A 23,656-nucleotide genomic window follows, 5' to 3' on the forward strand; every position below is an offset into this window, starting at 1 on the left:
TAATTAGCAGGAAAAAAAGATTTAAAATAAATAAATAAATTGTTCATGTTCGAGTGCTTTGTGCACTAAACAAAACATTATAGAATTTTCACGCGCTTGAGCGACTGTTCGTAGCATTACTTTATTTTCTTTCTCTGTAACTAAAAAACAACAACTAAGACATCCAGATTTAGTCATACTATAGATGACGTAAACAAATGAAAAAGGAAAAATTAGAAGTCCAAGATGACATTGACAACATTATAACCCATTCCAGCCAGCACATATGCTGCATAATTAGCTTCATAAAACACATGGTTCAAGTGAGAAGTCTTGTTGTCAATAATTTTAGGTGAAAAGGCAATTATACATATACTATAAATTAATTTTGATAATTTGTTTAAAATCATTGGTTATTGTAGCAATTTTAGACAACTCTACTTTCTCTCTATCATTCTTTATCTTTTCATTCCACATAGGGGTGGGCATTTGTGCCGAAAAAACATATCGATCACACTGAACAATGCAAGCATATCAGGTTACATGTTATAATCTCCCCTTGGTTACATTTTTAAAATGAAAGCATATCAGGTTACATGTTATAAGCAGCAGAGATATCAAATTCTGGTGACCGAAGTATAAGCTTCTTGGTTGATCTAAATAGTGATCTGAACGTAACGCAGTAGGTGAGATCTGCATCTGTTACATTGGAGTGTCTTTGAAAAATCATGATGATTCAGAAAATAAATATTGCAGTAAAGGAGCAACCACTGCTATGCTCAAACTGTTCCCCAGCAATGCATAACTGCAGCATAAAAGAAACGGACGACAAAGTAAAAACATAAGCCGTGCTTAACAACCACTGTTATGCTTAACTGTAGTATGCCAATTCACATGCCGAATAAATTTCATCAAATAAAAGGCACAGTATTGTTTATTTTCTACTAATTCACATGAAGCTGAAGCATTAGATAAAATAATGACATACCGTTGCCGAAGGCTTATTTGCTGTGGAAACTGAAAATCTTCTGGGAGAGAATGCAAATTAGCAACCTAAGTCGGTTAAAGAAAAATTATAAATTAACAGACATTAAAAACATGAAACCAAGAATAGAGGAGAAAACTAAAGAAGCTATGTAAAAGAAATCAGCATACCTCCCTAGGAGTAAAGTATCTAAGGCACTGCTCCTTCAGTGAAGATGCTTTATCCTCGTTATTTGGCTGCATATATATCACAATTTTGTAAATGTCAAGCAACAAAAAATTCATTGGATATTGAGTCATGGTATGACCAGGAATTGAACTGTGGAGCACAAGAACTTGAGATGGTGGTCCAATCTAATAAGTGCACCTGAGTGCTTAAGTATCAACAATCTAACATGTGATTTATACTAATCAAATGTGTCATCTTTTTATATTTGACTCAAAATCCCAAATTTCATGCTGTGAATGTAACTTTTTTCATGTCTAAATTGATACTTTACCTGCAGAGTTGCTAAAAGGGAGCCTGTACCCTTCACATATCGATAATAACTTTTTGTAAAACAACAGCATCGCTTTGAATCAGGATAGACAATATCTGAGTCGTGTTAAGGATCCTCAGAGAGAGAGAGAGAGAGAGAGAGAGAGAGAGAGAGAGTTATTCAATAAAAATAGCATAAATGATGGTGTAAGACAAGGATCCTTCTTTTTTCTTCCTTAAATTCTAGCAGAACAGGACTTATTTTCTGTCTAACTTTTGTACTATAGGAGGCATAAGCATCCATTTTCAATAACATTTCTGCGTTTCCACTCTTAGGGAGTTTCCGTGGATTCCAGACCTAGGATATTTCTGTTAAGAATTTATATTTACAATCAATAATGGACAGTAATAAAAGAAAAAAGGATACCCATGGCACTTCCCCACCTCTCTATCAAGCTCAATGGAACAGAGTACTGATATAGGGCACCGCTACAATATTCATTCCCTTCATCCAAAACTTCATCACTATCTGTAGAAACAGTAGTGGTGTCCACAAAATTGGACTCTGATTGGTCACTGCAATTCTTGAATTCAAGGAAGCTTTCTATAGGCTCACAAGATTCAAGCATCCTATCCCAGCTCTCTTGTGGTTCATCAAGTTCACAGAACACTGTCTCCTCAGCATTTGTATGCCTAAATAATGGCCCTGGGGACTGAAGAAGCTGATTATTGAAAAGTTGACTCTGAAAGGTTGAAGGTTTCCTCTTTGCCTGCAGGATAAATGAATATATGATTTATAGATTAATACTCTTGGAAAGAAGAAGAGCACGAGAGCTCCCAGATTTTCTGAATGACTAGGAACCAGAGAGAGAGGAGACTACCAGGCAAAAATAGCGTGGCCTGGAATATGGCACACCAAACTGTAACGGACTTAATATGAACTCCTGCGTAATAAAATTAGTTCTTCGCAATATCTCTATCATTTTCGTATGCGTATCAGATGTCTGCAACCAGGGAAAAAAAAGGAAATCAAATAAAAACAAATCAATAGTTTTACCTATAATTAAGCTAAAACTTCCAGGAATAAACCTCAAATCCAACAACATTTTCCACAAATAACATTATTGGAGGTTGCGAAGTGTGTGGTATCAACTCAAGAATGTTGAGAAATGAAAAAGCCCGAGCATCACCAGATTGCTTTTGGAGACCTATCCATAAGTAGCTAGTGAAAATCTATGCAAATTAATGTCATATATCAGTAAACAGGACAATGATGATAAACTAACCTTGTCGAGTGTAAGGTTGACAAGGAGGAGAAAGAAGCCATGCATCCGCTCCATACCTGTCGACATCGGCAGCAGTAAGGCTCTGGATATTACCCTACACGAACACAAATATTATTATTTTTTTTGTTGGTACAAGGTGAATTCAGGTAGTTCTACTAAATACCCTGTCTGAGAAGCTGAAAATCCAAACATCAATAATGGGAAGGCAAAAGCAGCTTTGAGCCCCAATATTGGACGCAGACTACAGGTAGTCACTAGTCCGGACATTTTTGAACAAATGGTTTAAATCCAAACTGACCCAATATAGAGCAAGTTGGAAGACAAAGACCAAAAACCTCAAAAACTCCAAACTTTGAGCATCTAAGAGAATAAATGCAAGAAAAATAAATTGGGTAACCATAAATATACAAACTTTTGATCCTTCAGTGGTCAAACAAACAACACAAATTTTTACTTACATCTATATACTGTATAATAAAACAGCTTCAATTTGGACTCAAAAATTGAACTGCAAAAGAGGAAAGAACCTGATAGGGACGGTGGCCGAAATTGTGCTGGTAAACATCGTTAGCTGTGTCGTTGATGTCGAATGCTTCCACGACTTTGGCATTCACTCCAGCCTTCATCAGCGAGTACCTCTAACAATCACAAAGATACAAACTTGAGCAAATCGTTAAAGACTTCTAAAGTGGAAGCAAAATGGGTTTTGGGTATATGGGTTTGCTAATTACCATGCCACCAATACCGCTGTAGAACTCGAGGACCCTCCATGCCTCGTCTCCCTGCTTGCCTAAACCCTTCTCCATTGCCTCCTTGACTGGTTGAGTTGAGCGACCCGTTAATCGCTATAAGCTTTCGAACACAAACGACATGCCGTTCGTTCTCATTTTTCAAGGATGATTTTTTAACCATCTTTTAAAACATCACTTTTCAATTTTAGACCTCAACTCCGAAAAATAAGTGGATTTTTTTCCACCAACATCTTTAAATGGAATTCTCATTTGACTAATTCATGCTCCCAACTCATTAGACTATTTGTTTAGCTTAATTATAAGATTGTGGATATCTAACAATAAAGGATTTTAGTGTAATCCTTCACTCATGTCATTGTAAGAGTCTAAATATTGTCTACCCTCTCCCTTAAAAGAAAAAAAAAATCCTCAATTTAAATGATAATGAGATAATGATTTTATTGATTAAGAAAATACTAAAAGGTTGAGTCATTCACCATTTCGAACAATGAAAGTGTTTTTTTATTTTAATATAAGTGATAATCTAAACTACAAGGTGAGAGGGGTTTTTCACACACAAACTACTAAGGTGTAATAAGGTTCGAACTTGAGACCCCTAGTTTGCAAGTCAATGTCATTTTCCACCAGGCTAAACCCCGTTGGCTCAAACAACAAAAATATATAACAAAAATATGTGTATTAAAAGATGAGTTATCACAGTTGATTATAATTTCAAAATATTGAAATGTGATGGATTTCAAATTATTCATTGATTATGTAACTTAGTTAAGCTTTCATACTTTGACACACTTGTGACATCCATTCTTATAGTTCACATTTGGAGCATAAAGAATTTGTTATATATTTTAACGAGATTGGTTTTATGATAAACTACAATTATTTATTGCCAACAAGGTCTAGTTCAATGGTCTCGTTTTTTAACTCTCATGACATCTTGACAGTGCGTGTGAGAGAAAACTCCTCCTCTAGTATTATTTATATATAAAAAAACACACTTACTTACAAGACGACACTTGATAAATTATGTTATTTCAACCCCTAATAGATACAAAGACTAGCATATGTACTCTTTTAAGTATTTTAATTAAAAATGAGCGATTTATAGTTTAAGTAGTCAAGAGCATTCATTAATTATGTCGCACATGAACTCTTAATTCTCCATCTTTCAATATCGATTATATAAAAAAAAGTATTTTCATTAAGAACTTATGGGTAATAAAGTAAAAATAGAAATAAAAAAACAATCTTTCAATATCGATTATATTAAAAAAAGTATTTTCATTAAGAACTTATGGGTAATAAAGTAAAAATAGAAAAAAAAAAACAACGCATACAAATTCATCAAAGAAAGATGCAATGCAATATGCAAATGTTTCCATCATAAATGGAAAATAACATTTTTAGAAGGAAAAATGAAAAGGGACAACCCAGGCGCGAAGGACAATATTGTCCAGATCCCATTAACAAGAACAGGGACAGTCTAGTAATTCCATCACAGCAGAAGCAGCTAGGCCCCTTATATATGTTGCGGCACTTAGGTATTTTTCGACAGACCTCACTCTCTCATCTCGTCGTCACTTTTCTGTGGCTCAGCGTCTCTCAGGTGAACTCTCTAGGGTTTCATTGCTTCTTTTTCCAGTTGTAACAGTTCATTTTCCCTCTATTTAGTCGGGTAAATCTAATGTTTACGTACATACAAATATCTCGTAGGTATTTTTATTTTATTTTAATTTTCTTTAATTTTTTGCTGTAGCTGTGAATTCGTAATTGTAAATTTCGCTGAGAAATAAAGCAAAATATGTCTTGTGTTTAGCCTGATGCTGTAAATATCAAGTTTTACGCATGCATTGGTTTTTAGGGTTTGTGGGAATTTAGCTAGGGTTTAAGGTTTCGGAGCTTGATTTGGTATTTGGACAGTGTGTGGGTGTGTAGGTGAGGAAAACTGTGTTAGTGACGTGTTTGATTAAGGATTACCTTGACATTTTTTGATCTGGGTTCGCTTATTAAGCGCTTATACTGGATCCATGATAATATTTAGTCTAATTATTCCTGGTGTTAAACTTAATGGATGTCTGCGTGTTTAGATTCTTACTGGTGTTAGTGGTTTTAGTCGTGTATTACGCCTGGAACTGTGACAATTTCTATGTCCAGTTTGGTCGTTTTTTCTGACACCTTGAGTTCCAATATTCATGGAGAACCTAGCATATTGTGCCAGAGTAATTGAGTAATAGTTCAATTTTTAGTTTTTATTTGTCAGTTTACTAATGACTTTGGTGATGACCTCAGTGATGTACGATTACTTCATTATATCAGTGGTTATATCAGCTTGAGTTTCATTTCTGAAAGACAAAAAATGACAAAGAAGAAGAACCCCCTGGTTTTTATGGATGTGTCCGTCGATGGCGATCCTGTTGAACGAATGGTTTTTGAGGTACTGTTTCTGAACTAAAATAACCAGTGGATATATCTTCTTTCATGAATGATGTGGTTCTTGCTGTTTGTCTCCATTCCAGCTTTGTGACTATCCTTGCATTTACTTTTGAGTTTGACCTTTAATCTTTCCTTGGCAATTGTTTTGCAGCTTTTCTCTGATGTTGCTCCCAAAACTGCAGAAAATTTCCGTGCTCTCTGTACAGGTAATATATTCTGTAACTTTCATTTAGCTCATGTAATGACATATTCGTCTTCTATAACCAACTTGTGTTGTGCCCATGAATTCCTATATGGACTTGAACACTCACCTAATCAATTTCTTGTAATGATTATAAGATTCCACTTTTTTTTCCTTTGGGGCCGGTGGAGGTAGTCAGTTTCAGGGAGTATTGTATCAGACTATAACCAGAAGGCTTGGTTTTCTGATATCTTATTGTTTTGTTGAATACTCAGGGGAAAAGGGAATCGGTCCAAAAAGTGGAAGACCGTTGCACTACAAAGGGTCTTTTTTCCATCGCATTATAAAAGGTTATATAGCACAGGTATGCCTCCTTGCCTTGCTTTTAGATTTGTCTTTCATAGGGTTTTCTGGTTGAGCATGCCTTAGCAGTGGTTTGTCTTTTAGTCAGTTACCCTTGTTTATTCTGTAGGATACAGGGCTGATGGTCACGACTGCTTTTCTTGTGATATAGTTTTAAGGTTGTACTTACTAAGTTGTGTATCCTCAAAATTTTACTAAGCTTCGTCATGCTCAAACCAGTTCTGCGTTCTCTTTTCCTTTTTACCTAGAGGGATTAATGATTCTTGTTTATTTTGCAGGGTGGCGATTTTATCAAAAGAGATGGTATGCATTATGTTTTCTTATTTCTCTGCAGTCATTATGTTTTCTTATTTCTCTGCAGTCATTATGTTTTCTTATTTCTCTGCAGTCATTATGTTTAACGTCCCATTTTTTCCATCATCTTGCATATTAAACCTAGACCAAAATCATGTTTCACATTGTCTGACTCTTAAATCATTCAATTAGATTTTCCCTTTCTTTAAGCAAAAGGATTGATTAGATTACCAGTTCTTTGGAAATGCAATGAGTAGAAAATAGAGAACTGTTGATGAATATAGGTTTAAGTTAACAAATACTGACTTTCAAGAAATTCTATAAGAAATAAAGGGTTGATTACAGTCTGGTAAGACTTATTTTCATGCAATGATAGTAGATGAAAGAGCATACTATTTATCTGAAATGATGCTTATAATAGTGTTTGAAAAGTACAATTACCAAAATAAGAAGGCAGATTGCAGTCTGTTTTAGATGAATGCCGTTAAATTGGTAAATATAATTTCATTTAGGCTTTCGTATTGTGATTTGAACACCAATATTCATGGCTGATAATTATATTGATGTTTGTCGAGTAGGAAATTTATTGGAAAATACCAATGCTGTTTTATGCATCTTGGGGTTCTGAGTTGACAAAAGGTGTTGACTTTGTTATAATAATTGAAGATCAAGTTCTGATTGTGTCTGTTAGGTCTTAAGTTTACTTCTTTGTCGTTAGCGGTAAAAGACTACGTCTTTGTTATGTTTGTGCAAATACCTTTTATCTTATTTTCCTGAACTTTTGCTTTAGGGTTTAATTCATAAGTCCATGTTGGTTGAAGCTATGATGGTTTTGGAAAATCAGGAGGGTCTTGCTTGAGCTAAAAATGAAGTGGTATAGAACTAGGTGGGAAGGAGATATCCAGAATAGCCTGTAACACAATCGTTTCCAACCATGATTCCCAAGGTCCCTAGATTGGGATAGGGATCAATCCCTGGTGAGCTGACCTAGAAGCATAAATTGGATCTTGGGCTGTATAGCAATATGAGTTGTGAAATCTTCATTGCTTTAAATCTATTGTTGTAAAAAAAATTGCTGTAAATCACTTCTTTTTTTTATGAGCAAAAGTGTTTAGTACATGAAAACTACCAAAGACAACATTATTTTGGTAATGCTGCTCATTTTCTGAATTTTAGCCTAATGATGCGAAGGGTTGTGGGAGGTCCTCCTTAACATGACTTGAGTTTGAGTTTTACTGGTCTTTTATGTTTGTTCTGCAGGTACAGCTGGTGAAAGCATTTATGGTGAGAAGTTTCCAGGTAACAGTGTGACCATAGCCTTTTCTTCACTTTCTCTTCAATCTTTCTATAAGCCCAAATATATACTTGTGTATATCAATACACTATGTTGACTTCACTCTTTGGTGTCTAAATATGTAGCCATTTTGCTGCCCAGTTAGTTTGGTAGTATTAAGTGCTTATGATTGTGTCTCACAGTCACAAGCTTGTTTAAGTAGGGATTGTATTCATTGCTGAAGAACAGGGTTGTTTATGAATGTGCCTGGTTCTTTCTGTTAATATGCATTTGTTTTGTGGCTTAGTTAAGTAATAGTTCAACATTATTTATTTTGGGAATGTTCCTGAGTAGTACTAAATATTAGTTGACATTTTGCTTCAGATGAGTCGCCTGTGCTAAAACACTCTGGACCTGGCATTCTATCTATGCCTGTTGCTGTTCGTGACTCTTTAGGTTCTCATTTCATTATCACCTTTGCGACTAACCACAATCTTGACAGGTATGCTTTTTTGCTTGTTTGTTAAATTTTTTTTGTAAATAATTCTTATTGTTCCCTGTTTAGTCTGTAGTCTCATAAATTGGTGGTAATTTCTGATTTCCTCAGTCTGTTCAATAGCCTGATCTGATGTTTTGGTTTCTTCAGTATAATCACAGTTGTGTTTGTGTATCACTTTTCAGAAAGCATATAGTTTTTGGGAAGCTTGCTCAGGGGCATGAAGTCTTGAAAAAGATTGAAAATGCGGGTGATGAAGATGGGAATCCAACTGTATTAGTTAAAGTCATCAATTGTGGTGAACATAACGAAGGTAATGATTATGGAAGAACTAGTTGGAGTATCTTATCTAATTTCTGAGCAATATGAAATAGTATTGGTATCTAAGGGCTATAAAAAGCCTGAGTTTTTCTGTAGTACCATACTTTTTTTATATCCTTAATTGTTTTATTTGAATGTTTGTATGTGCAGACAAAAAGAAAATAAGTAAAGTGAAAGTGGGAAAGGATGCTTCTTCAGATGCTAATAGTCATGAAGTGAGGCGGAAGGGAAAGCACAAGAAATCTTCTAGAGATAGAAGGAAGAGGAGGAGAAGGAGATACGATTCAACATCTGAATCGGATAGTTCCTCTGATTCTGAATCGGAGTCATCCGAGCCAGATAGTGATTCTGATTCATATGTGTCCTCATCGACTGATGCTAGTTCTTCAAGTGATGACAGGCGTAAGAAAAGAAAGAGATCTTCTAAAAGAGACAGGCATAGACGTGGAAAAAGGCGGGATAAACGGCGTGACAGAAAGCGAAGGCGGCGGGAAAAGAAATCTAAGACCAGATCAAGAAGGTTGTATGCTGAATGTTTATTTATAATTCCAAAGTCCCTTTTCTGGTTCACCTATGACTGCTCAGACTTTTGTATAAACAATTTTTGTTTACTTACCACTTGAGCACTTGCTTATGTACGGCCACGGGTCCTTGTCTTGTGCTGTTAAAAGCGTTGTTACATTGGTTGATGTTGCCTGTTATGTGTCTTAGTTGTTAGCAGTGGAAGAGAGCTGTGTCTTAATTTACATTTTTGGATCATTAGGAGGGAGTAGTTGAAGGTAGGGCAGTGTATAGTTGGTCATATGGATACGTTTTTGTTGGGTGAAACAAAACCGTTATATATTATTTTTCTAAATAGGAACACCTATTTGAAACATGGTACATGTTTTATTAAGTCTACAATCTGATGTTTTTAATTCTGTTCTTAAGGGCATCGGACGGTCTTACGGATACCGACAGTGAAATTGAAAGTGACAGTGACCATGAACATGATGGCCTTGATGCCAAAAGGAAGGATCGAAAGTCTAAGAAGGACACTTCTGAAAAAGCTGGTACTTTAACTAATTTCATTTGCTTCCATTCTGCATTCTTAAATTGTGGCACTTCCGTTATGATAATTATTGTTGCTGTGCTTTCAATAACAGTTTCTTCGACTGTTTTATTTTTCTAGAATATATTTGATTAAGCTGCCATCAGTTTCTTACCTTAAGATCCTACTTGTTCATTTCCTTCAGTTTGTTACTTTGTTTCTTTTAATTGGGGGTTGGGGGGTGGTGTTTGGGTTGGACAAGTGAGCAACAATAAGCTGTTAGTGTTTGGGTTGTTGCGATAGGGGTTTGGGGTTCACCATCTTATTAGTGAACGGGTCAAACCGATGCTTGAACTGTGATTTTTGTTATCATTTACCTAGCCCACCTGCATGGAGTACTCAAGACACTGTTTTTGTTCTCTCACTAATTGATTTGGGTCTTATATTCATGCTTTTCTGTAATTTCTGCAGTTGGAAACCAATCCCCCAATGCCGTGGATGATGCTGCTGCGTCAGTTCACCATAAAAAGAGGGAGGAAGCAGAAGTGCTTGAGAAAGAAGGTGCATCTCCCAAGGAAAATGGAGAGAAGCGGAGCAATGGCCATGGAGCAGGTGTTAAATATGACAAAAGTGCAGATAGACAGCCTGACATAGTTGATGATCACCCGGGAAAATCTAGGTCTTCTTTCCATTCTTGTCACACCTCAGTTATTCTTTATGCTTACCGATTCTTCCAGATCTGGTATTTTATTAAAAGTTGATGAGCAGGAGCCGAAGCTTGAGTCCCAAGAGGGCCATGAGTAAGAGTATGAGTATTAGTCCCAGGAGGAGTCTGACCAAGAGCCCAAGCTTAAGTCCCAAACGGAGTGAAAGCAGGAGTTCAAGTGTTAGTAGAAGCCCTCCTCGGGCCCCTCAAAGGAGCAGGAGCATCAGCAGGAGTCCTGTTAGAAGTGACAGCAGCAGAAGCCCAGCCAGAGGTTTCAGCAGAAGTCCAGCCAGAGGTTTCAGCAGAAGTCCAGTGAGGGGCCGGAGGGGTAGGAGTCCATTGAAAGCGCGGTCTCAAAGAATCATCAGGAGTCCTGTATCCCGCCCTAGACGAAGTGTAAGCAGGAGCCCACCAAGGAAAACATCGCGTAAATCATTCAGCAGAAGCCCAGTAAAAGTTCCAAGAAGCATAAGCAGAAGTCCACCTAGAAAAGCACCACATAAATCAATTAGCAGAAGTCCTGTCAGAGCTTCAAGCATAAGCAGAAGTCCACCTAGAAAATCGTTGCTTAAATCAGTTAGCAGAAGCCCTGTAAGGGATTCAAGAAGCATAAGCAGAAGCCCAGTGAGATCTTCTCGAAGGAGTGCAAGCAGAAGCTCGGGTAGGGTTCCTTCTAGGAAAAGCACTAGCCGCAGTCCGTTCAGAGCTCCGACTGGGAATAACCGTCGTAGCTATTCAAGGAGCCCTAGCCCAGTAGTGCGCAGGGTAAGGTCACCTCCATCACCAGATCGGGGGAGGAGCTTGTCTAGAAGTGTTTCACCTGATGGGTCACCGAAGCGCATTAGAAGGGGGCGGGGTTTCAGTCAGCGATACTCTTATGCACGGAGGTACAGAACCCCTTCTTTATCTCCTGTGAGATCTTATCGTTATGGTGGTGGTCGAAGTGATCGTGACAGGTAATTGCAAGTCCTTGTTTTTTTAGTAAAGCTCTTTTACCATATTATGTAGCGTGGATCATGTGGTGATTAAGCGTCTACCCCTTTTTTGTATATGGCCGTTTGTGTTTCTAGATATTCAAGTTACAGAAGGTCCAGGTACTCCCCGAGGCGTTATAGAAGTCCACCAAGAAGAACACCTCCTAGGTATGTGATCTTGCCTCTTATATGCTTCTGCTTTATCTACTGCGCTTGACTAGATTTCAACAATGAGGCTGCTTATGTTGAGTTGCTTGTTGGTAAAACTGTATAGAGCCAAGATCTTGTTTGGTGCTTTTACAAGATTAAAAAAATGACAAAATAGGTAAATGCATATGTGCAATACAACTTCTTGGTAGTTGGCCACGGAACTTTTTAATGCCATATACTTGTGTTTCTCCTTCATTGTTCTGTTTGTGGTGGATTATGCAACCTTTGACTGTGATTTCATTTAACACTTACCTGCAGATACAGAAGCAGAAGAAGCAGAACTCCTGTATCACGCAGCCCCCGTTACCGCAGCCGACACTATAGTCGTAGCCGTAGCCCCATCAGGAGTCATAGTCCCGTTCGGAGCCGTAGTCACTCTCCAGTGGAGGTGGCTAGATCACGTGCCTCTCCTCGGGTTGAGAGGGGAAGATCTCCTTCTAGAAGCAGGAGCCCATCAGAATCAAGGTCCTCTCCGGACTCCAAGTCTCCAATTCGGACGGGGAAAGCCAGGTCTAGATCATCATCGTCGGGAAGCCCAGACGGAAAGAAGGGCCTGGTTTCTTATGGTGACGGTTCGCCGGACTCGAGTTGAAAGATAATATTGTAGTAGCAAAGGGGGTTGCTTTATCCTGCTTTGCCTGGAGCGCCTAGTGATTGGTAGTTTTTACCGGTGTTATCGACTGTAGCGTAGATTATCAATAATTGGCACGTTTAAGCATACATGTTGAGAAGTGAATATTATGTGGGTCAATATGAGGCATGCGAAATTGTTGATGTGGGTTTTGTTGTAGTAGATGGAATTTACCCATGAGAATTATGCAGATTGCGCGAGATGTCATAATTCTATGTTTTTTTGTAATTCGAGATCATTTGATTTGATATACATTCCAAGGTCTTTTACATAATGGCTGTTTCAGGTTTCGTTGTGGGTGTTTGACTTTTGACTTTCGACTGTCGTTGACAGGTCAATTTCACTAACCTGGGGTTTTCTGTCTGAACTCCTAAAAAAAATTGAACATTGTTCACAAATTTCCCCTACTTTGGAAAAGTGAATTTGTCAAAATCAATGTCTAAAATGTTTGTATTGGGCAAATGACTTGTAGTTCCAAGGATTGAACCGGCCGGTTATTAATGGAATTCCTTGTCGGCTTTTTGTAAAATACTCCGATATGATCAATTTGGTTTATGATTTTAGGGCATGTTTATGAGTGTTTCTTAAAAACTTACAAGTGCTTTTCGGTTACAAGCCTACAAGTGCTTTTCGGTTACAAGCCTGTTTAGGAGAAGCACTTGGATTTTCAAGACATTCTTCTAATAATAGTACTTCTAAAAAGCGGTGATAAACAAAAATGTTTCTTACAGAAACATTCCCAAACGAGACTTTAATTTCAGTTGAAAATATGAGTATATTTTTTTATTTTTTTGTTGGAAGAGAGAAGTTACTAGGACCAGCTCCAAACATAATGATTAGTTTGAATGAATCAAATACTACCTTTCTTAGTGGAGATTATCCTATTAAAAAGATTCACCCGATACGAAGGATAGTTGACCCGACCCAATACAACAAAAAATGTCAAAAATAAAAATAAAAAAAATAAAAAAAAGGAGCCAAAATTCTCGCTATCTCACTCTCACAGCGACACTCGTATAAAAATTGGCAGAGAGAGAGAGTCAGAGTAACAAATTGTTTCTGTTTGTGACTCAGACGCTGCAAAAATGTGGAGGCGAGTGGCATCTTCTTCCTCAGCTCAGCTTCAAGCCCTCGCATCAGCCTCATGCAGATCCTCATCTCTCAATCTCACCCGTAGGTTCCTAATCTCTTCAGCGTCTTCCCCTTCGTCGACGCCGTTGCCGAGATCCCCGCCTCCCTCCTTCCCCCACGCCACCGGCGCTTCCTCTTCTGGTGCGTCTCCATTTTCTTTGTCTTTCAGAGAATTAGAAATGAAAAAATAGTCGACTTTTTGTGTTCAGGTTCAACTTTTGCTATTGTTCTGATCCTGATTAGGTTAGTCACGTATTACTTTTTGTTCTTGTCTGTTTGGTTACCGGGAAAATGTAGGAGAATCGAGGCAAAATTAGTTATTGTTGGATTTCGAAAATCAAATGTAGAATTGGGTCTTAAGATTATGATTAAGTTATTAATCAAAATCTAAAATTTCTCGCCGCCGGTCCTCCTGTTGGCTCTGTGGTGCAATCACAGGTCAACAGGTCCTGGTTCTACTGGCACCCGTTACCAGAAAATTTAGAATTTCTAATATTGAAACCCTAATCTTCAGTGTGGTCTGAAGAGTTGGAAGTTTTATGCATAATGTGTTGATTATGTTCTTTTCGTGATATCAAGCTTTGAAGAAGAAGGTTGAGGATGTTATGCCCATTGCAACGGGTCACGAGCGTGAGGAGCTTGCGGCCGAGCTTGAGGTTAATGATTACTAATGTTGTTTTTGCTATTTTTTCTTTTTGCGTTTTAAGAATATGAGAGTTCCTGAATTATAGGCTATTTAGTGGTTTGATCTCATTATATGTTTGTATGCAGGGAGGGAACGTTCTTGAAATCAATTATCCAGTTGGTCCTTTTGGTACCAAGGTAGTGGTTCTAATTTAACTCATGCATTTGTTTGGATTTCTTTCATTATAGTTAGTCTGTAAAGTGGGAAAGAACTTCAAGAATTTCTAATATGTTCTTGCTACTTCATTCACAAGTGTGTTTGATAACTGTGCTCTATGACCCCATGAGTGGAAATTTTTATACAATTGAAGCATTTCTTAAAACAGATAAGCAATTTTCTTTCACTCTTCATATTCCAAGATGTATGTCTTGCATGTGGCACAGTTTTCACATTATTTTTGGCGACAATAAGTTTACATCTTCTCCAATGCACTTTGTCCCTTTCATCTCCATTTCCCCAATAATTAACTTATTTTCCCCTTATGCGTAATCAAAATCATATTTATGAAGAAGGGGAAAATGTTTAATGTTACCACCACATTTTGCACTTCACCCTTGTACAAGATGCACTTGCCATGAGCACCTAATTTAGTTGAAAAAAAAGGACTAATCGTCTGGATCTTAGAAGTTGTTTCAAGCAGGTGGGATGGAAGTCTTTTGAATGTATACCTAATCTTGATAATTCCTAATAATTCGGGGATTCCCCGTCTCTTTGTCAAGTAATTAAAAATATGCTTACCAGTCCTCTTCGTGCATCCTACCTCTCATTTCCTCGTGTAAATTCACATTGGATAAGAAAGTGTACACCATGTCTTCCATTAAGCTGACAATATGTGGTCTTCAATCACATTCTAATGTGACTAATCCTATTATATTTCTGTCTTGTAGGAAGCACCAGCGATAATTAAGTCCTACTATGACAAAAGAATAGTTGGATGCCCTGGTATTGAGGGAGGAGGTATAGTACTCCACTTCGTTACATCTTTTCTCATTCCTTCTCAACTAAGTCATTCCACAGTTGCAGAGCTAACTGTAATTTATGAATATTTATGTCTGCAGAAGATGAGCATGATGTTGTGTGGTTTTGGCTGGAGAAAGGAAAGCCACATGAATGCCCTGTCTGTACTCAATATTTTAAGGTGACTGACTGAGCCTTATTCTTTCTTTATCTGTACTCTGAGGGATGGTGAAATTTTTACTTTGTAGTCTTTTTTACACCTTAGTACTGGATAAACTTACTTGAATGAATAGACATGTCTAATTTATGTTAAATTTTGTTACAGTTGGAAGTGGTTGGCCCAGGAGGTCCGCCAGATGGTCATCATTGATCTGGCTAACAAGTTTGTTGCGAAAATAAAATTTTGATTAATTTGATGAGGAGGCAGTCTTTATACTGTGTAGCTTTAATAATTCTTTTTTGTTTGTTTACCGGTGATGCTTAGTTGAGATTGCGCTCGGCGATGCTCGAGTTGGTGATAATTTTGGTTTCATGGTCTGTTAATTAGAACTCGATTCTTTTGAGTCGCCAATAGTTTTGAATTGTGTCTGAAGATAAAATAATCGATTACTACATTTTTTTTAAAGAAAACTTGATGGCTATATTTTGATCGGAATACCTTGTATAATCTTCTTTTACTTTCTATTTATCTATTCTAAGGCAATACCAGTAAAAAGTGAAGGGTAAAGAGGAGTAATTTGGATGTGATTCTTTTCAGCCAATTAGATTAGAGCCATTGCCCATTGGATCGCTTAGTATTTGCTGCATGTCTTTGTCCTCTGTATTTGGGAACTCGTGAAGCTCGATACAATGCTCCAAAATTGCTTGTTATGGGGACCCGAAAGACCAAAGATTTTGGAGGATATTCCAAGAACCCTATTCAACTAAGCATTGGAATCATCTACGATTTTGTCTTAAAGTCTCAACTTGGGTAAATCATTTTTCTTGGTAAGTTGGAATGCATAAGCCTCAACCCTGAAGACTCTTTAAGCATGCCAAGCCCTACTCTGAAACCAGTGCTGCAAACAATGTCGTCTGCCCGGGTTCGTGAGGTGATCAGGCAGTGCCTCTCTGAGGCACAGTCATCAGACTCTCATGAAGCGGAGCAAAAAGCTCTTCAGACCCTAGTTTCCATCACCAAGGTCAGCCCCCTAAACAGGAACTTGCTTGCGCTAACAGAAGGAGCCATCCCCGCCTTACTTACGCTCTCAAAATCTTCCTCCAACATCATTCAGATTCTCTCATTGTCCATCCTCTTCAACCTCTCCCTCAACCCTGATCTAAAGCAATCTCTTGCAGATATCGAAACCATTCACCACCTGAATTCCATAATTGCCACCTTGAACTCAGAAGAGTCTGGCAGAGTTGCTTCGTCTCTGGTTTGCAGTTTGGCAATGCTTGACAAGAACAAGGCCAAGTTTGGGGTGGCAGGCACCATCCAGTTGCTTGTCAAGGCCATTGCCGGTCCCCGCTGTCCTGCTGTTCATCACCTCCTTAGCTCTCTAGCCGAGCTTGTCCGGTTCCACGGGAACTGCACACTGGCAGTGAGAGAAGGAGCTGTTCAAGCTCTTATCCAAGTGGTGGAGAGCACCGATGGCGAGGATCTAGCTGGAACTTCTCTTCTGGTTCTAGCCCTTCTTGCAAGGTTCGATGAAGGATTGAATGCTCTGAGAAAAACTGACCAGATTGTGAGTAAGATGGTAGATGTGTTGAAGGGGAGGTGCATGCTGAGCAAGGAGGGTGCAGCTGACATCCTGCTTCTCCTGTTTGAGGAAAGTGAGGGCTGTGTGAGAGATGCTTTGAGGCTGCCGGACTTCTCAACTTTGATAGCTGATATTTCAGTCAGAGGATCGGCTCGAGCTCGAGAGATGGCGGCTTTGCTGCTGAAGAAGATCTTGGATGCTGACTTGGATTCTTATGTGGATGGAAACCCCATGTTTTCCCAGTGGTAGTAACTGGTAGCAGAGAGAGACAGCTATTATTAGTTTTGGAGTTTATGTTATGTCCCTTTGTTCAGACTTTGTTTTACAGAAGGTGCTTTATAATGTGAGAGACCTCTCTCTCTTTCAAAACATTAATCTCAAAAAGTTCCCCTTCCAAAAATAATAAGTCTATACAGGGAGCAAAAGCATCAAACTTAAATATAGAATAATTAGAAAACAGTGAAAAATAGAGGAAATATCAAGATTATTGATTAATTCCAGAAACACCAGAAGAAAATAAGAAATAGTTCAGGTAAAATTAGAGAACCCAAAAATGGTTGGATTTCATAGTTCCTAATCATAACGGTAAGGCGTGACCCTAATACCGCCACATGGTGTTATTAAGGTAATCGAAATGTCATGTTAATTAATCCTGACAGACGACCTGCTTAAGTTCAAGTTCAACTATTTTCTGTTCATGTGCATATAGCAAAACTCAGAAAATTGCTACATGAAGAAACAAAAAGTGAAGAAAATTCAATACATCATCTTCATACAAATACAATACCAATTGCTAAAAAAGTTTGGTGTATCAAAATTAGCTATTTGTGTGTTTGGTGCACCTTCAAACATCTGATTCATATTCCAAAGACACAGAGAATGACTCTGAGACTGGATGATCCAGATCATATAGATTCCACCCATACATTTTTAAAGTGGTCAACCCAATTTTCTTTAAAAAAATTTATTATTATTCTAGTCACCAAAACTAGTAAATTCCTCTGGAAAAAAAAGGAGTAAAACATAATATGGACAGTATAATCATGATATGAAATATCTAATCTATCTTCAACTTTTTAAGAACCATCATTTCTACACGTTTTTGGTGTGCATTTTACTCAAAGATTTCATCAAAGTCAAATATTTATCTTAATATCTGACCTAAAAAAAATATTTATCGTAATATCGATATCTTTGTCAATATCCAAAACCCTCAAATTTTCTGTCGATATTTCTAATACCCTTGAATGATTCCAATTTTTACTTCATACATTCCCACCCGAATTTTTAACTCTTTTTATTTTAAATTATTTTTCTTAAAATGGTTGATGCCTTGGAATTTTAGAATTTAAACTTGGTTGTCTTCTGGTGTTAAGCTGTCATAAAAAAAAAAGGTCCCATGCAAATGCTTTTATGTAAATACAAACCATTTGGAGCTCCCCATGTCCTCCTGTCAAAGACAAACTTTCCATGTTTGCTTTGATCCCTTTTGATCATCACCTCTTTCTGTTTAATATTCCACTAATAATATTTAAACTTTTTTTCACCTCTAACTATGATGTGCTCTACTTTGTGATTGGGAGTGAGACCAAAACGGCTAAAGGGCATCATTGGAAATACCGTTAAGAGCGGTTGGAATACCCGCCAAATGTCCAAAACTGCATGTAGCAGTTGGGCACCTAAGACAGAAAAAGAACACATCGTTTAGCAACAACAAATCAAATGATGAGTTCAAATGAAACCAAAGATTATACATCACAGTGACAGCTTTTCGTGAGAAACAAAACCCCAATCCTCTAACATAAAAGCACAACTTGATTGGTGCTAAATCCACAAGTTTCACCACATAGCTTGATCAAGAGCACATTTTGTGTAGTGTTAGGGTGTGACACATAAATTTTGGAGTGAGAAAAGGAAAGCAAAATGAGCAACAGCACCTATCCACCTCTGCCTATCAACCTCCTACCGGATCCTGCTAGTCCGGACTGGATGAACAAAGCTGACAACGCGTGGCAGCTGACAGCCGCGACGCTGGTTGGCCTCCAGAGTGTCCCGGGGCTCATAATCCTATATGGCGGTGCAGTGAAGAAGAAATGGGCTGTGAATTCAGCTTTCATGGCACTCTATGCATTTGCTTGTGTTCTTGTTTGTTGGGTTGGGTGGGGATATCATATGTCATTTGGGGATCCTCTGATTAAGGGAGTTCCATTTTGGGGGAGAGCTGATGTGGCATTGAACCAAAAGTATCTCCTGGAGCAGGCATTTAGTGGGAAGTTCCCAAATGCTACAATGGTGTATTTCCAATTTGTGTTCGCAGCAATTACTTTGATTTTGATTGCTGGGGCCCTCTTGGGTAGGATGAACTTTTATGCTTGGATGCTGTTTGTGCCTTTGTGGTTGACCTTTTCATACACCATTGGAGCATTTAGTATCTGGAGCCCTAATGGTTTCCTCTTCAAGAAAGGACTGATAGATTATTCTGGTGGGTTTGTGATCCATTTGTCTTCTGGAGTTGCTGGTTTCACAGCAGCCTATTGGGTAGGAAAAACCTTCTTACTCATTCACCTTGGTTTTCTTTCTTTCAATTGCTAATCTGTTATATGAAGAATATTATGTACCAAAATTACTTTCTCTTCAAGTTTGAAGTCTCCCTTATGTTTCACATAACACCATTGTATAAAAAAAGTTTCAGTTCATTTCTACATTTGCTTGAAAATATGATGATCATGTGGAATCTAATTCGATGATGCAGGTTGGTCCTCGTTCTAACAAGGACAGGGAAAGATTCCCTCCCAACAACATTCTTCTTATGTTGACTGGTGCAGGACTGCTCTGGATGGGCTGGACAGGGTTCAATGGAGGAGACCCTTATGTAGTCAGTGTTGATGCTTCCTTGGCTGTCTTGAACACTCATGTATGCACTGCTACCAGTTTGCTCACTTGGCTCATGCTTGACCTCATTTTTTTCCGCAAGCCTTCGGTCATCGGGGCAGTTCAAGGCATGATCACTGGTTTGGTTTGCATCACCCCAGCTGCTGGTAAGTTCACAAAGCTACAAAACCAGCACACATGTCTAAGCATAAAAAAATTAGTACCAATTACTAACAGCCATTGTCCCTAATTTTAGTGGCATGGAAGAAAATGCATGATTAATCTACAATACCAAATTAAAAGTTTAAATGTATGACTTCTATATCAGAAAAAAGGAGAAGAATGATAGATATATTAATGATATCCTTTGTTGCACTTTCAATCTCATGTAGGAGTTGTGCAAGGATGGGCAGCCATACTAATGGGGCTATGTTCTGGCTCAATTCCTTGGTTCACCATGATGGTTGTCCACAAGAAATCTTTGCTCCTTCAAAAAGTTGATGACACAATGGCTGTTCTGCACACTCATGCCATCGCCGGCGCCCTTGGTGGAATCCTCACTGGTCTCTTTGCCCATCCAAGGCTCTGCTTCCTGTTCACTACCTCATATGAACAGTATGTTGGCCTATTCTATGGTTTCCAAATGGGAGTTGTCCATACCGGGTTTCGTCAACTGGGAATTCAACTTCTTGGGATATTTTACATTGTCATACTAAATGTTGTAGTTACCAGCCTTCTATGTCTTTTGATCCAATTCATCGTGCCTCTAAGAATGTCCGATGAGGATATGGAGATAGGTGATGAAGCAGCTCATGGGGAAGAAGCTTATGCCATCTGGGGTCAAGGTGAAAAGCTTGAAAATTCTAGGTATGGATATGATATTGAGTCATCAGCCAAAAGTAGACATGCTGCTGGCCAAATTGAGATGGCCTAACTTCATAGGATTGGTGTTCCAAATGCTCTAGGCTCAACAGAATCTTCAAGTATAAAAGCTTTGTAATGTTGAATTCCATTTGTACTTGAGACATTGCCAGATTCTGATTGAGCTCCTATCTCTCTCTCTCCCTTTTCTGGATGTGTAAATTAATAATTTTGCAGTAATTCCTGCAACATGCTCTAAATTTCCTCAAGAAAATTTCAATAAAATAATCCAATTTTAAATAGAACACTTGATCAACAAGGCCATGTTGAATTGTGCATAAAAAACAGAGTTGACCATCTGGCTATTACATATCTTATTTAGTTAAATCATACCACTATAAATACTCTTTATCATAACATCACTGTCAACACCACAGCTATCATCATCGTTTCTCTCTTATTTAAAATTTCCCAGACATAAAATTGGCATTAAGAATCATATATGCTAAAATTTAACATCAAATTGTACTTTCATCTGAACCAAATAAAAAAAAGAAAATGATGACAAGCTAACCCCAATAATTAGGATTTTTTAAAAGCTATATATCTGCATATAAATTCAGCTGAAAAGAAAACTATATGCTATTTTGTTTCTGGTAAATAAATAATGCATCATTCAACACCAAACAAAGAAAAAATCCAAGTTAGAATGCAGCAATTAGAAACAACCCGCCACAGCCTAAAAAAGCAACAAACTACAAAGCAGCAAAGGGAACAGACCAAGCAAGAAACAAAACAAACTGCCAACCAAGTAGAAAAGACTTATAACAGCACCAAAAAGCTGGACCTCATTAGGAGGAAGAACCAAAACTAAAATTGTTACTAAGAAGCCGATGAGGTATATCTCAATTGGTTAAGCTCTTCCACCTCTACTTCACTCATGTGGTTAGAGGTTCGAAATCCCAAGACACCCAATGGATATTTATGTGAACCGTTTGATTTAGTTTTTCAAACCGAGGGCAACCCAAGCATCAAGACTAGGGATAGTCCAGTAACTTCGGGCCCAGCAGAACTGCAGAAGCAACAGGCTAGGCCATATATACATATAGTTGTTTTTTGTACGGAAAACATTTTAAGCCCTAAGTCACATGAGTACCTACCTGGGCACCTTGTTCAACAAGCACACTGAAACCTGTTTGTACTTTTGTATATGTATTATATATCTTATAGTTGTCACAAACTGGCATTTGGCACAAGAATTTGAACCCTATAATTTATAAAAATACCACCTTAATGAACAAGGAACCTGCAGAGTGGAGAACATGTGGGATGTGTAAATGATATAAAAATTCAGAAAATGCCCGACAAACCGAAATATTATTCGTTAAGAATCGTTAACTTTTAGTCTAATCTCCATTTCGAGGCATTAATTAGGTCACAATATTGAATTGTTTAGGCTTTGATGCAGACTAAAGGAATCACAGTATGTGATTTATAGGTTAAATAACCAGAAAGCATGAGTGCAAAATCTGTCTGAGCCCCATCCCATGATTATTCCAAAGGCAAAGAAGATTGCGAGTCACTTTTTGTGTATTAAACCAAAGTTGCTCTCCTTGCACACAAATACAATAACCATTGATTCTGCTTTCAATGAGTGTGAGTTGACAACTTAAAAGGGACATCTCAAAGTTACATAAAACAAAGCACAAAAACTTTAGGACTTTTTCTTCGTCCTAAATAATTTAGCTGGATGATGAAGACCTGTACATTACACCTAAGACGTTAATTTGGGATAAAAAAGAAAGAAGTCATCAATCTTTTTCCTTCAAGCGGACAAACTCTCTTTTTCATTTTCAAAGTTCGAGTAAATATACTTCGAGTGATGAGGGACCAATGAGTAAGTGGGTTAGAATTAAAATAGGTTGAGAGTTCGAATTTAACTCTTTTAAATATAACCATAAAGAGTTCAAGAAAATCAACATGAAATGGGGATTTGATAAATCTTTGAATCGGATATCTGCAAAAGAAATATTAGCTCAATTTTCTCTTGTAAAAAAAGAAAAGAAAAAAAAGTGGAGAAATATGCTTACAATTGCAAGAGGCCTATGAGTCTATGACCAATGAGAGTTGGCATCACATACACGTCGACAGATAGAGGTGTGGGAAACAAATTAAATGCCATTTGTCAACTAGGTGAATTTAAAACATTTTAAGATTAAAAATAGAGAATTTTTAAGCCTTTTATTTAATGAAAATGAAAATTTATTTTTCTAAGGAGATTCTATTCCATGGTTCATAAATGACTTATGTGCCCTATGTACGTATTCTTTTTTTTTGGGGGGGGGGGGGGGGGGGGGGGAGAAAAAGCAGAAAAAGTGTTTGCATTTGTTCTCAAACTTTTACAAAGACATTTTTTGTTGGTGCTGAATTTATTTTAAGTCATTGGATGAGAATTTAAAATGTCTTATTAAACTTGTGTAAAAAAAAGTCTTATTAAAATTCTTTATGGATTAATTTATACTCCAAGTGAATTGACATAATTTTTGAGTTTTTCTATTTAAACTCCACACTTTTCTTTATTCATCCCAATACTTAAATCATTAAGTTCTTAAGTTTTATTATTGTGTAAAAAGACAAAAAAAGGTCATGTAATTTAATACTTAACCCTAGTATATTTATACAAACACCCCACCATTCTTTATATTAAGTTTTAGAAAAATACAAACTCCTATACACCCTATTGCCATATTACTATTCTTTTTCAATCAAAGAAACCTATTACACTCTCATCTTCTCTTCACAAACCCTAAATATGGTATACAAATAGTGGCTTGTGGCTCGTCAATTAAGTTTGACAACAATGTTTTTATCTCTTTAAGTAATGCGAGGTTGAGGTGAGTGGTGAGGGGCAAGATAGCGGGGTGTGGGGTGCGAAGTTGATGAGTTTTTTATTTTTTTATTTTCTATTGGGTGCGTACTTTAGAGGTAGTTTAGGAAGATAGTGGGGTTTTCTTAGAAATT

The 23,656-nt window shown here is 37.5% G+C and overlaps 5 protein-coding genes across 6 annotated transcripts; 4 read left to right on the forward strand and 1 right to left on the reverse strand.

The window, feature by feature from the left end:
* Positions 1 to 461: 461 nt before the first annotated feature.
* On the reverse strand, positions 462 to 3,617 carry DNMT2 (DNA methyltransferase-2). The gene is made up of 10 exons (XM_021973002.2): positions 3,459 to 3,617; positions 3,255 to 3,365; positions 2,728 to 2,821; positions 2,531 to 2,649; positions 2,323 to 2,445; positions 1,869 to 2,211; positions 1,464 to 1,558; positions 1,135 to 1,200; positions 968 to 1,032; positions 462 to 784 (listed from the first exon to the last, which is right to left on the reverse strand). The coding sequence occupies exons 1-10, from the start codon at positions 3,531 to 3,533 to the stop codon at positions 706 to 708; spliced, it is 1,170 nt and encodes a 389-aa protein (XP_021828694.1). The 5' UTR covers positions 3,534 to 3,617; the 3' UTR covers positions 462 to 705.
* Positions 3,618 to 5,001: 1,384 nt separating this feature from the next.
* Positions 5,002 to 12,679, forward strand: LOC110769106 (Cyclophilin-like peptidyl-prolyl cis-trans isomerase family protein). 2 transcript variants are annotated; one of them, XM_088246433.1, is made up of 14 exons: positions 5,002 to 5,077; positions 5,761 to 5,910; positions 6,061 to 6,115; positions 6,366 to 6,454; positions 6,732 to 6,756; positions 8,008 to 8,046; positions 8,405 to 8,522; positions 8,702 to 8,829; positions 8,988 to 9,357; positions 9,768 to 9,889; positions 10,339 to 10,546; positions 10,636 to 11,529; positions 11,644 to 11,715; positions 12,016 to 12,679. In XM_088246433.1, the coding sequence occupies exons 2-14, from the start codon at positions 5,833 to 5,835 to the stop codon at positions 12,347 to 12,349; spliced, it is 2,532 nt and encodes an 843-aa protein (XP_088102559.1). In that variant the 5' UTR covers positions 5,002 to 5,077; positions 5,761 to 5,832; the 3' UTR covers positions 12,350 to 12,679. The 2 variants fall into 2 exon arrangements, with proteins under 2 accessions (XP_088102559.1, XP_021828702.1); XM_021973010.2 differs by lacking the exons at positions 5,002 to 5,077; positions 5,761 to 5,910; positions 6,061 to 6,115; positions 6,366 to 6,454; positions 6,732 to 6,756 and adding an exon at positions 7,626 to 7,724.
* A 711-nt stretch (positions 12,680 to 13,390) lies between these two features.
* On the forward strand, positions 13,391 to 15,816 carry LOC110769098 (cytochrome c oxidase subunit 5b-2, mitochondrial). The gene is made up of 6 exons (XM_021973000.2): positions 13,391 to 13,660; positions 14,099 to 14,175; positions 14,291 to 14,341; positions 15,092 to 15,161; positions 15,263 to 15,342; positions 15,487 to 15,816. The coding sequence occupies exons 1-6, from the start codon at positions 13,474 to 13,476 to the stop codon at positions 15,529 to 15,531; spliced, it is 510 nt and encodes a 169-aa protein (XP_021828692.1). The 5' UTR covers positions 13,391 to 13,473; the 3' UTR covers positions 15,532 to 15,816.
* A 136-nt stretch (positions 15,817 to 15,952) lies between these two features.
* On the forward strand, positions 15,953 to 17,290 carry LOC110769091 (uncharacterized). The gene has a single exon (XM_021972995.2). It carries the CDS (start codon positions 16,193 to 16,195, stop codon positions 17,150 to 17,152), a length of 960 nt encoding a protein of 319 aa, XP_021828687.2. The 5' UTR covers positions 15,953 to 16,192; the 3' UTR covers positions 17,153 to 17,290.
* A 1,372-nt stretch (positions 17,291 to 18,662) lies between these two features.
* Positions 18,663 to 20,929, forward strand: LOC110769126 (ammonium transporter 2 member 5-like). Its single transcript, XM_021973042.2, has 3 exons — positions 18,663 to 19,441; positions 19,656 to 19,941; positions 20,167 to 20,929. The coding sequence occupies exons 1-3, from the start codon at positions 18,827 to 18,829 to the stop codon at positions 20,706 to 20,708; spliced, it is 1,443 nt and encodes a 480-aa protein (XP_021828734.1). The 5' UTR covers positions 18,663 to 18,826; the 3' UTR covers positions 20,709 to 20,929.
* The last annotated feature ends 2,727 nt before the right edge of the window (positions 20,930 to 23,656 follow it).

Source organism: Prunus avium, chromosome 1 (assembly GCF_965620075.1).
Source record: "Prunus avium chromosome 1, drPruAviu1.hap1.1, whole genome shotgun sequence".
Classification (NCBI taxonomy): Eukaryota; Viridiplantae; Streptophyta; class Magnoliopsida; order Rosales; family Rosaceae; genus Prunus; species Prunus avium.

Coding starts and splice junctions, on each gene's coding strand:
- DNMT2 (XM_021973002.2), bottom strand. CDS start 3,533: ATGGAGAAGGGTTTAGGCAAGCAGGGAGACGAGGCATGGAGGGTCCTC. Junction 3,366..3,458: donor ACAGCGGTATTGGTGGCATG/GTAATTAGCAAA, acceptor TGTGATTGTTAG/AGGTACTCGCTGATGAAGGC. Junction 1,201..1,463: donor CCCTTTTAGCAACTCTGCAG/GTAAAGTATCAA, acceptor ATATATATGCAG/CCAAATAACGAGGATAAAGC.
- LOC110769126 (XM_021973042.2), top strand. CDS start 18,827: ATGAGCAACAGCACCTATCCACCTCTGCCTATCAACCTCCTACCGGAT. Junction 19,442..19,655: donor GTTTCACAGCAGCCTATTGG/GTAGGAAAAACC, acceptor TCGATGATGCAG/GTTGGTCCTCGTTCTAACAA. Junction 19,942..20,166: donor TTGCATCACCCCAGCTGCTG/GTAAGTTCACAA, acceptor AATCTCATGTAG/GAGTTGTGCAAGGATGGGCA.
- LOC110769098 (XM_021973000.2), top strand. CDS start 13,474: ATGTGGAGGCGAGTGGCATCTTCTTCCTCAGCTCAGCTTCAAGCCCTC. Junction 15,162..15,262: donor CCCTGGTATTGAGGGAGGAG/GTATAGTACTCC, acceptor TTATGTCTGCAG/AAGATGAGCATGATGTTGTG. Junction 15,343..15,486: donor TCTGTACTCAATATTTTAAG/GTGACTGACTGA, acceptor ATTTTGTTACAG/TTGGAAGTGGTTGGCCCAGG.
- LOC110769091 (XM_021972995.2), top strand. CDS start 16,193: ATGCCAAGCCCTACTCTGAAACCAGTGCTGCAAACAATGTCGTCTGCC.
- LOC110769106 (XM_088246433.1), top strand. CDS start 5,833: ATGACAAAGAAGAAGAACCCCCTGGTTTTTATGGATGTGTCCGTCGAT. Junction 6,455..6,731: donor TAAAAGGTTATATAGCACAG/GTATGCCTCCTT, acceptor TTTATTTTGCAG/GGTGGCGATTTTATCAAAAG. Junction 11,530..11,643: donor GGTCGAAGTGATCGTGACAG/GTAATTGCAAGT, acceptor TTGTGTTTCTAG/ATATTCAAGTTACAGAAGGT.